The sequence below is a fragment of the Entelurus aequoreus genome, linkage group LG20 (assembly GCF_033978785.1).
Source record: "Entelurus aequoreus isolate RoL-2023_Sb linkage group LG20, RoL_Eaeq_v1.1, whole genome shotgun sequence".
In the NCBI taxonomy this organism is placed as follows: domain Eukaryota; kingdom Metazoa; phylum Chordata; class Actinopteri; order Syngnathiformes; family Syngnathidae; genus Entelurus; species Entelurus aequoreus.
Window position 1 is genome coordinate 23927654 of NC_084750.1, and position 12749 is coordinate 23940402.

At 35.5% G+C, this 12749-nt stretch overlaps 1 protein-coding gene across 1 annotated transcript in view; it reads left to right on the forward strand.

The window, feature by feature from the left end:
* LOC133636058 (ceramide synthase 2-like) overlaps positions 1 to 12405 on the forward strand; it is a 51881-nt gene extending 39476 nt beyond the window's left edge. The window contains exon 11 of the mRNA XM_062029675.1: positions 3381 to 12405. Within this exon, the coding sequence (XP_061885659.1) occupies positions 3381 to 3530 (150 nt within the window). The 3' untranslated portion in view covers positions 3531 to 12405. The remainder of the gene's footprint in view (positions 1 to 3380) is intronic.
* The last annotated feature ends 344 nt before the right edge of the window (positions 12406 to 12749 follow it).

Genomic DNA, 12749 nt, shown 5'->3' on the forward strand with positions numbered 1-12749 from the left:
AAAATAAAATAAATAACAAAACAAAAAATTTGCTTAAAAAAGATCCGATGAAAAATTATTTAAAAGAAAAAATAGTTAAAAAAAAGAGATGCAATACATAATTTAAAAATAAATAAGTACAAAACAAACCCAATAAAAAAATATTATATACAATAAATTCAATCAAAAAGTAGGTCCAATAAACAATTATTAAAAAATGCATTCATAAAGAAAGAAACCCAATAAAAGATAATTACAAAAATAATTGATTTAAAAAATAAACCTAATGAAAAATAAATAAATTATTTTAAAAAAGTTACAATAAACATGTATTATAAAATAAATAAGTGAAAAAGAAATCCCCAAAAGTTTTTTTAAATAAAATTAATTAATTCAAAAAGGAGGTCCAATGAATAAATATTATATCATAAAAAAACACACACAATAAAAGAGCATTCAAAAAATAATTTCTTTAAAAAAGTAAAGATAAAAATAAATAACAAAAAAGAGTTACAATAAAAAAAATTTTTAATAAAATACATGGATCAAAAAGAAACCTAATAAAAAAAATATGAAATTCAATAAATTCATTTAAAAAGGAGGTCCCATAAACAAATGATTAAAAATAAATTCATAAAAAAAGAAACCCAATAAAAGATCATTCAAAAATTAATTTCTTTAAAAAAGAAAACAATGAAAAAAATAATAATAACAACAAAAAAAGAGTTACAATAAACAGTTAACATACATAGATAAAAAATAAACCCAATAAAAAATTATGAAATTCAATTAATTCATTTTAAAAAAGTAGGTCCCATAAACAATTATTAAACAATAAATCAATCAAAAAAATGAAACCTAATAAAATGAAATAAATACCGGTAATAAATTGGAAAAAGACCCAATGAAAAAATATTTTAAAAAATAAATAAATTATAAACTCCAATAAACTATTGTTAAAAAATAGATACATAAATTAAAAACTGAACCAATAAAAAAATATATTACTAAAAATTCACACATTTTAAAAAGACATCCAATAGCTGTGTGGCATATGACGTCACATCTGTTTTTCTTCTCCACGGCTTAATTGACACGATGGTCAAGCAGCTTGAGAGTAGCATTAAAACAAGTGAGAGTGAGTGTAGCCTTTGAGCAGAAAATGTCAAATTGCTCTTCTGTCCTTGGGTGCAAATAGAGAGATAAAAAAGAGCTTTCATAGATGATGAATGAAGAATCCCTACGAGTAGAACCGTTATGGACCACTCAGAAGACGGAACGGCACTTGTACTTCCGGTTCGAAGCTCTAAACAGAAGTGACACCACAGTACAAACAACAACACACCTTTTCAGTGTCTTTACTTGTTTTTGTTTTTTTAGGCAAATCTATAAATTAGCCGCACCGTTTCAAAGCGTAGGAAAAAAGTATCGGCTTATTTTCCGGAATTTACGGTAGTTTGGCTTTCCCTTATATTGGAGAGCGCGTATGTCGTACACATCGCGGTGAAATATTGACTGTAGGATTGTACGGTATACCGGTATTAGTATAGTACCGCGATACTAATTAATCATATTCGGTACTATACCACCTCTAAAAAGTACTGGTCCACCACGTCGTGTCATGCAGACAGTGCACAATCATGGAGTTCTTACAAGCAGATAAAGGTGAAGAAATCATAATATTGGATGCGGTCAAAGTGGTCCATAGTTGGCAAAGACAAGACAAGACAAGATTTCAATATGTCCGATCATTAACCGTCAAAACGAATATTTTAATATTGAACACACTACATACAAGTGAATGAAGGCGCATACTTAGTCAACAGCCATACATGTCACACTAAGGGTGGCCGTATGAACAACGCCAACACTGTCATAAACATGTGCCATATAGTGAAACTACACTAAACAACAATGACAAACACATTTTGGGAGAATATTCGCACTGCAACACAACATAAACACTACAGAACATATTCCCTGCAGCACCAACTCTTCCGGGACGCTACAACATAAACAAACGCCATTGGTGGATCTACACCTAACATCCACTGTAATGATACCAAGTACAATAGAGTATCTAGTTAATACTACTATGATTACATCGATATTTTTTAGCATCACAAAATATTTTTTTTATTATTATTTTTTATTTATATTATGTTTAGAAACTCAGGAAATATGTCCCTGTACACATGAGGACTTTGAATATGACCAATGTATGATCCTCTAACTACTTGGTATCGGATTGATACCCAAATGTGTGGTATCATCCAAAACTAATGTAAAGTATCATACAACAGAAGAATAAGTGAGTATTACATTTTAACAGAAGTGTAGATAGAACATGTTAAAAGACAAAATAACCAGATATTAACAGTAAATGAACAAGTAGATTAATAATTCATTTTTACAGTTTGTCCCTCATAATGTTGACAAAATAATAGAATGATAAATGGCACAATATGTTACTGCATATGTCAGCAGCTAAATTAGGAGCCTTTGTTTACTTACTACTAAAAGACAAGTTGTCTAGTATTTTCACTATTTTATTTAAGGACAAACTTGCAATAATAAACATATGTTTAATGTAGGGCTGCAACAACTAATTGATTAAATCGATTAAAATCGATTATAAAAATAGTTGGCGATTAATTTAGTCATCGATTCGTTGGATCTATGCTATGCGCATGCGCAGAGGCAATTTATTTTTTAAATTTTTTTAAATGTTTATTTAAATTTTTAAATTGTTATAAATAAATGATAAATGGGTTATACTTATATAGCGCTTTTTCTACCTTCAAGGTACTCAAAGCGCTTTGACAGTATTTCCACATTCACCCATTCACACACACATTCACACACTGATTGCGGGAGCTGCCATGCAAGGCGCTAACCAGCACCCATCAGGAGCAAGGGTGAAGTGTCTTGCCCAAGGACACAACGGACGTGACTAGGATGGTAGAAGGTAGGGATTGAACCCCAGTAACCAGCAACCCTCCGATTGCTGGCACGGCCACTCTACCAACTTCACCACGCCGTCCCCATAAACCTTTATTTATAAACTGCAACATGTACAAACAGCTGAGAAACAATAATCTAAATAAGTATGGTGCCAGTATGCTGTTTTTTTTTCAATAAAATACTGGAAAGGATAGAAATGTAGTTTGTCTCTTTTATCCGACTATTAATCGAAGTAATAATCGACAGATTAATCGATTATCAAATTAATCGTTAGTTGCAGCCCTAGTTTAATGTAAGGTTTTTTGTTTAAAAAAAGCCAATAATGACATTTTTTGTGGTCCCCTTTATTTAGAAAAGTACCAAAATACATTTTGGTACCGGTACCAAAATATTGGTATCGGGACAACACTAATTGACTGTCATTGACTTGTTTTCAGGAGAAAGTGGATGACGAGAGGAGCGATAAGGACGAGACGGACGAGACGGACGAGGAAGAGGACGAAGAAGTGAGAAAGAGCCGTCAGAAAAACGGGCCGCTGCAGAACGGCCACGCGGTCCACAACAACAACCACAGCAAGGCGGAATGACACGAAACGCGCTGGGGGGGGAGAACTCGTGATCCTCGGCGGGGCCAGCGGCGCCCCGAGCGAGGGGAGGAAGAACGCTTGATTGGCGGGAAGAAGAAGAATGGCGGCGTTTTAGTCATGCGTCGAAAGGTTAGCGCAGCGAGGAAATGAGACAGTGTTACCTTTGCACATCACACAACACATTAGTTACACCGGCATGACTCCGTTCTTGCTTCCGCGTTATTGCCCGGGTGTCACCGACACTTCAGACAGGGAAGAACATGGAGACGAGAGAGGCGCCTCGCTTCCTTCCTGTGTGCCTTAGAGCCAGACCCCTGGCTTTCCAAGAAATGCCATTTTAGACCCGATGCTTTAATTCTTTTTAATCTGTCGCTTCGTGCTTGGCGTGGCGCTCCACGGGAGGCCAAGACCTTTTGATTTCCTACATTTTGTCTATGCAACCACACGAGTGTTGAGCTATTGCGATGCCTTTGCACAACCCCGCACTTCCCGTTCTCGCTTTTTTTTTTTCACGGCACACTCCAACTTGTACCAGGTGTGAAGCGTTGGCGATCTGGGGGCGACGTCGCTGCGTCACAGGACCTTTAAAGGGGAACTGCACTTCTGTAAAACGTTTTGATGTCGTTCACAATCCCGTTGTGAGACAAAAACACACATCTTTCTCTTTTTTATGCTTTCTAAATCGTAAAAAATCATCTAGCAAGAGGCAGTTAACAATTCAGGTAATGAGTATCCTTCTAAAATAAGGATTATTAACTTTTTTTTACCTTGGGGCCTAAATATTAACACTGAATTAGTAATATTACCCTTAATTTAAAAAAAAAAAATTTTATATAAAAATTTGTCCTGTCCTGTCCCCTGATTTTAATCATATTCAATATGTATATCTAACCAACTTACAGTTTACAACTTTGTCAAATGATATGAAAGTGTGTGTTAATCACAAATATTATCAAGGCTTAGGTCAGGCTGAGTACAAAAATAAATACTGATAATCAGATATACTGCAAAAGAAGAGACTCGTAAAAAAAATTTCAAATACAATTATGCAAAGCTAAAATCAATATATTCTACTATTAAGGCTTAGGTCAAGCTGAGTACAAAAATAAATACTGATAATAAGATATACTGCAAAAGAAGGGACTCGTAAAACATTTTTACATACAATTACGCAAAGCTAAAATAAATAAATTCTACCTAATAATAATAACTATTGATAATAAAATATGTTTGTTGACTAAATAGTCAATAAAATTATAGTACAGCTTGACCACTTTAGTCATAATTTTTTGTGCTTAAGAAACTTCCAGACTTCTTCTGTTTGTTTGATTTAGTCATTTCTGCCCCAAGTGGAGGAATAGCGTATTACAGCTGAGAAAAAAATATGTTTTGGCGGCCCAACAATGGGCCCTATGGTTAAGAAACGCTGCTCTAAAAACCTCCATCAACGTGTTATATACGTGGTGTAAGTATTTATGTAATGTAGTAACAGGCACACTCATGATTAACGTGTAATACTTACCATATTTCGGTCATTTTAAGCATAGCCAGAACTTCTTTTTGGCCTCATTAATTTCACAGACGTTCACTATTCCCTTCAACAACGACACTACCAATCATGAAAGACATTATACGGGGCAACAACGACACTATGAAGAAATGATGATCCAGAAACATATATCTACCTAAGTGCTAAACAAGAAATACAAACTTGGAACGTAATAAAATAAGATGTTGTCACTGGGATGCTGGCTGATGGGCACAAGACTTTTGATCCCTGTTTGGACGATGAAATCATCACAATCCCCACTCCTCAGGTAAAAAAAAAAAATGGTGGGAGCAAACGAGCATATTGATGCTTCTTCCAAGCACCCGGCAGACGCAAGACATTGATACTAAGTTGATTATACGTACATGTTTTTTAGAGCTGACTTTGAAACAACGTTGCAAAAGTATTTGTAAAATAAGACAACGTTGATTTCCAATGTTGGATCCACGTTGTTGGTTGGGAAATTACAAAATTTCAATGGTCAAATCAACGTCACATCTGACGTTGAATAAACGTCAAAAAGCATGTTGTTTCAACGTTGTATTTGTGTTGTAGAATATTGGTTGGGAAATTACCAAAATTCAATGGACAAATCAACGTCAGAACCATGACATTGATTAAAAAGCATGTTGTATCAACGTTATTGTCAGGTTCAAACACTGATGACATCTATTAAACAAGACAAGAAGCAAGGAATTAAACAGACAGAATTAATTTTGGCTCAATTGAGGAGAGACGTCTGGACTGTACTCTTTGTACAGTCTCACCACGCTCTGGCGAAAGATTGTACGCCTCCTCTTTTATTTAGACTTTCCCTGATTACGTGGCAACAGCTGTTTCTAAGGGGCGGGGGTCGTAAACAGCCATCGCCTTTGGTTACAGAACAGTTCAAAGAAAAGGTCGGTTCAAAGAAAAGGTCGTAAAACATTTCAAAGAAGAAGTCCCTGTCGGGGAGTCAGGTCCTGCTTCCTCTTCGCTTTGTAGATCTCGGGTCAAGACAATATCTTTCTGTTGATTACAATACATCCAAGAAACATAACACCTTCATGTTGCTTCCCATCCTACACAGTGGAGTTTTACAAGCATTCTTCTTGGTAGGATCAAAGACAGCTTTTGTCTTCTCGCCGGGCACTCATGGCAACATAAAGTTTTGTGATAACTTAGATACAATTATTCTGACTGTTTGAGTTGCTCAATGTCAGGACCTCATTCAATGAGTTCTCAACGTTATTTTAATGTCTTGTGCCTGCTGGGTAATATCTTGGGGTCTAAGTTGGATGTTCTGATTGACCAACTTCTCAGCTTATGTCCACAACCTTCTACTATCCAGGAGAGAGGCACGATTTATAATCAAGCACAAACGTTTGCCAACTCAGAGGCGATGCAGCAGCTCAGCATGTGTATAGCTGCAGTAGCTACGTTTAACTCTGCCATCAAGGCGCTGTGCTAATAAAAGTAGTTCCTCGGCGTTAGCGCTTATAATACCATTATCTCTATTACTTAGTCAATATTCAGGTCATGAGATATACAGTAAATGGAGTATTGTTGGCAATTAATGTATTTTTTGGCTTTATGGGCGGAATAGCTGAATTCCATTGTTAGCCTCCTCTTGCTAGTCCATTTTTTACCATTTAGAATGTTTAAAAAAAGAGACAGACATTGCACCAAAAAGTGCCGTTCCCCTTTAAATGTGAAACGTGAGCAGTGGAATCGCAGCTCCGTGCTTTTTGCCTGAAGAACCGGGTGTTGTTGACCACAAGAGCCTGCTTTCACACATCGGCACTCCAACACTTTGTCATTGTGTGAATGCTGAATTTGGACGGTGTTGCTACAGCAGGGGTGTCCGAAGTGTGGCCCGCAGCTCATTTTTTAACTATAATACTATTAAAAGTGGAATAAATGGTGAAATATAACAAGAACAAATGTTGACACTAATAACACAAAGCTGCCATGCAGGGTGTTTTTTTCTTTAAAACGTGTCATTACTCAAAAATAATAATGAATCAAAATCAATGCTGTTATGAGTTATTGACCTATTCAAGGCTCCAATTACGTCACATCAAATATTCCACTTTGAAATATTTTTTGGGGGGGAAATAATGCATATTTTGTGCGTTGTGACATTAAAAACTAAATTTTCTTGAACAAAAAGGGCATAAAACAAACAAAAATACATGAAAAAAATAATACATATTTATAATCGACAGATATATCTGAAGTTGATCTAGAGACATAAACATTAAAAGTAAATTTTTAAAAAGACTTATTCTGAACACTTTTATTCTGGGGGCCTTTTTGGATCACCAATCATTTTTAGTAGACTTTTTTTTAAAGTTCTTTTTAAATGTCATTGTTCAAAAATAAAAATAATTAAAATCAATGATTTTGTGAATTATTTACCTATTTAAGGCTCAAATTACTTTACATCAATTATTCCACTTTCAATCTTTTTTGGGGGAAATATTGCATATTTTTTGCATTGTGACATTAAAAACTAGATTTTGTTGAACAAAAAGGGCATAAAACAAACAAAAATACATGAAACAGATAATACATATTTATAATCGACAGATATATCTGAAGTTAATCTAGAGACTTAAACATTAAAAGTACATTTTTAAAAATACTTATTTTGAACACTTTTATACTATGGGCCTTTTTGAATTTTTAGTGGGGCTTTTTAAAGTTGCTGTTAAATCTCATTGCTCAAAAAATAACTAAAATTGATGGTTTTATGAATTATTGACCTATTTAAGGCTCAAATTACTTCACATCAATTATTCCATTTTCAATATTTTTTGGGGGGGAAATATTGCATATTTTGTGCGTTGTGACATTAAAAACTAGATTTTGTTGAACAAAAAGGGCATAAAACAAACAAAAATACATGATAAAATAATACAAACTTATAATCGACAGATATATCTGAAGTTGATCTAGAGACTTAAACATTAACAGTACATTTTCAAAAAGTTTTATTTTGAACACTTTTATTCTGGTGGCCTTTTTGAATTTTTACTGGGACTTTTTTAAGTTGTTGTTAAATCTCATTGCTCAAAAAATAATAATTAAAATCGATGGTTTTATGAATTATTGACCTATTTAAGGCTCCAATTACTTCACACCAAATATTCCATTTTGAAATATTTTTTGGGGGGGAGGGAAATATTGCATATTTTGTGCATTGTGACATTACAAACTAGATTTTCTTGAACAAAAAGGGCATAAAACAAACAAACATACATGATAAAATAATAAAAAATTATAATCGACAGATATATCTGAAGTTGATCTAGAGACTTAAACATTAAAGTACATTTTTAAAAATACTTATTTTCAACACTTATTCTGGGGGGCCTTTTTGAATTTTTAGTGGGACTTCTTTAAAGTTATTTTTAAATCTCATTGCTCAAAAAATAATAATTAAAATCAATAATTTTGGGAATTATTGACCTATTTAAGTCTCAAATTACGTCACATCAATTATTCCACTTTCAATATTTTTGTAGGGGAAATATTGCATATTTTGTTTTTGGCATAAAAACAGGGTTTTGACAAAAAAGGTCATAAAAAAACGATAACTGTATATCGACAGATGGACCTGAAGTTGATGTCAAGATTAAAAATAATATATGACTTATTTTTAAAATGTTTATGACTGAGACCCGTTTGGGTCCCCGGTACCAAACTTGAGGGCAGCCCTAAAGGTTAAAACAAAATCTATATTGGTTTTGAAAATGACAAATCAAAACGGCCGCCACATGTTTTGATTTGTCAATGTGGATAAAGTCTGGACACCCCTGTTCTACACTAATTGCATTCTTCAGTTTGCCCGTGCCTTGTCACACAGAACCCTGAGAAGTGGCGTACAGGTTTATCTCGCCTACCCCGATCCCGTCGTCGGGTACATCACAACGTCCGCACCGGCTGGCTCGGGTGAAAAACTTCCTGACGTTTTACCGTACGAGCCCCTTTTACGTGAGTTGGCTTTTTTCCTACGTGTTGGTGCTGTTCACACAGAAAAGGCTTAGGTTAAAACAGTCAACTATTGTCAATTATTATCATCAGTTATTTTCTGTCACGGGAGAAGAAAACAGCTCGCCACCACGACTATGAACAGTATCAGTTGTCTACAACTTTGTTATAAGTACGCCTCTGCGTAACATTATGTTCGTATTAACATTCAAGAAAAGTAAATATAGATCGACTTACAACAAAAAATAACTTCATCAACATTGTTTTCGTCTGTAACAGAAAATAATAAAAGTGCATCAATTTGCTTGAAATAAAAAAATATATATTTTTAACAACTTGAGCTATTTCACAATAACTAATAATAAAGAATATATAGAAAATAATTGAAAAGGAGCATGTAAGGTCAACATAAATTGCGTGATTAATCGGTGTACGGTGGAACCTCCATTTACGAACTTAATAGGTCGTTGGACAGGGTTCTAAAAATAGAAAAGTTTGTATATGAAAGCAAAATATCTCCATAAGAAACATTGTAAATTGGTTCCGGCCTCGACAAAAGCCAATGTTTTTGTGAAGGTTTGCACACTCTGAACAAAAAACATAAAGTGCTATACAGTACTGTGTATCAAACAAACATAACACATAGTTATCTTTTTATTAACAAGACAAAGCAACAAGCTGCTGTCCTCTGTATGCGCTGCTTTGCCGACACGCACAAGTCACTTTGGTGCCCTCACAAACGATCAGAAATCACACAAATCCTTAACTTTAACAACCGTATTGCTACAATCAACATTTAAAAAAAGAAAAAAATCCCTTATATTACCATCGGCACAAGAGCTGAAGTGTGTGTGTGTGTGTGTGTGTGTGTGTGTGTGTGTGTGTGTGTGTGTGTGTGTGTGTGTGTGTGTGTGTGTGTGTGTGTGTGTGTGTGTGTGTGTGTGTGTGTGTGTGTGTGTGTGTGCGTGCTCTTGAAGGTCACGGGCGATAGCTCCTCTCTGCCACAGTAAAATAAATCTGCTTTGGCATATTTTTCCAGAAAAGGTCCGGTCTCATCACAAATAAAACTTTCTTTGGTACGAAGCCTGCTTTGTCGATTCTTCGCACCATTAATGTACTCCTCGCAAATATATATATATGTATATATGTATATATATATATATATATATATTTATATGTATTTTTTTAACTCCACAGAGATTCCCTGTTCGTAAATCAAGGTTCCACTGTAATTCCGGACTATAATCCGCTATCTTTTTTCGTACGCTTTAAACCCTGCGGCTTATAAGACTGAGCGGCTAATTTATGGATTGTTTTTGGCCGGCGGCCATAATAAAATGTATTTTATAAAAAAATGTTTTTAAAAACACAGAGTGTCTTTGTACTATGGCGCCATCTTTTGGGCGAGTTAGCTCACTGCAGGTGCTGCGGTGCCCTTCCCTTTAGCGTTCCTACTCGTATGGATTCTTCATTCATCGACAATATAACTAAAACTGTTCATACTCACTAAAGCGTTCCGTATGTGATGTCTGTAGGAGCGTTTCCGTGCATATTTGTACGTGCTATCGTAATGTAATCAAGCCAGCGGCGTTGGCATTAGCTAATATGCTAACACGTTTACAAGTGTCTGTGTTAGTATTTTTAACTTACAATGGCATTCTTTTTGTATTGTTTCAGTTTGGTGAACTCACCAAAACGTTTTTTTTTTACTGTAAAATCTGACTTTGGACATCCCTGGTTTAGCTGATTGGAGAGCTCGGTCCCGCAGCGAGCGGGTCATGACGATGACTTCTGTTTTGTTTGTTCAGCCGTTTTACTGCCTTAAACAATTAAGGTATGTAGGTAAACATTTAGTGTGTGAATAACTAATTTCACAATGTACAGTCGTGGTCAAAAGTTTGTAAGAACGTAATGTCATGGCTGTCTTGAGTTTCCAATCATTTCCACAACTCTTATTTTTTTGTGATAGAGTGATTGGAGCACATACTTGTTGGTCACAAAAAACAGTCATGAAGTTTGGTTCTTTTATGAATTTATTATGGGTCTACTGAAAATGTGAGCAAATGTGCTGGGTCAAAAGTATACATACAGCAATGTTAATATTTGCTTACATGTCTCTTGGCAAGTTTCACTGCAATAAGGCACTTTTGGTAGCCATCCACAAGCTACTGGTTGAATTTTTGACCACTCCTCTTGACAAAATTGGTGCAGTTCAGCTAAATTTGTTGGTTTTCTGACATGGACTTGTTTCTTCAGCATTGTCCACACATTTAAGTCAGGACTTTGGGAAGGCCATTCTAAAATCTTAATTCTAGCCTGGTTTTTGTGACCAACAAGTATGTGCTCCAATCACTCTATCACAAAAAAATAAGAATTGTAGAAATGATTGGAAACTCACGACAGCCATGCATGACATTATGTTCTTTACAAGTGTATGTAAACTTTTGACCACGACTGTATGTATCTGCGGCTTACAGTCCGGTGCGGCTTATATGTGCAAAAAAATGTGTTCTTCTAAAATGTATTTCTATCGTCTTAAAAATACGATACAATAATCATCTCATGTAAAAACGTATTATTATTAATTTAGAAAGCCCTACAAAATACCTGATTGGGTGTGTCACATTTACGACAATGTTCCACTTCCTGGGTTCTGTGTGAAATGCACGGACTGTCACTTTGGACACCCCGACATTGAACGCCTGCGTTGCGTCTCCGATACTACCTCAGAAGCTGGGAACATCCCAGGTTCACTTTGGGACGTTGCTGTGTCAGAGCCGCCAAGGAAACGTTTCCGACGTTAACACCCAATTCCGTGTGGCGTGCAAAGCGCCAACTATGCCAGGCCTGTGTGGCGGCCCGGGGCACGTCACGCCAAACAAAGAGGAGGCGGCCTTTGAGGACGGCGTTTTACTGGACCGGGAGTATTCCCAACACCAGCGAACTATGCGAGTAGCAAGAAGCTAATGGATGGACTTGTTCATGCTTCTTTCACTTTCTTTTCTCTTCTCCGTCAAGTGCCTTATTTGTCATGTGTGGGACATTTCCTGTCCTCTCTGCATGTCCTCTTCTTCTTCTCTGTCTCCGCCTCTCTCACTAACATCAATACGCTCGTCCTCCCTCGTCACTCGCGCTCCTCCTCCTCATATTCCACTGCCACCTTCTTCTTTTTCTTTACTCCTGTTATTTTGGATTATTTTTTTGTACTAACCTTGACCAAGCAACCAGCAAGCTTCCTTTCCTCTTCCCCAGCGATGCAGATGCCAACAGCTGTGTGCTGGTTACAGTGTTATTCTTCTTTCCTTCCATGGCACCCAAATATTGTTATTAATAATAAAAAGCAAAGATCATGAATCACAACACTCTTCTTTACGTTTTTTTTTCTCAGCACTTCAAAAGCACAGAAAAAAAATCGATTCACATCCCGATTGCGATTCTCATTCATCCCGATTCTACATCTAGTTATAATTTTCAAAAATTTATTTAAAAAAAAGATATATATTTACAATTTTTTTCTATTAAAATTTGGAAAACACGTTTGTTTGTTTTGTTTATTTTTTTTTTTAAATTAATACGTTTTTAGGACATCTCCATGCATAATGAAACACTTTAAAAGCACAAAAAATTGATTCACATCCCAATCACGATTCTTATTCATCCCGATTGTAAATAGATGCATAATTTTTAAAAATTGA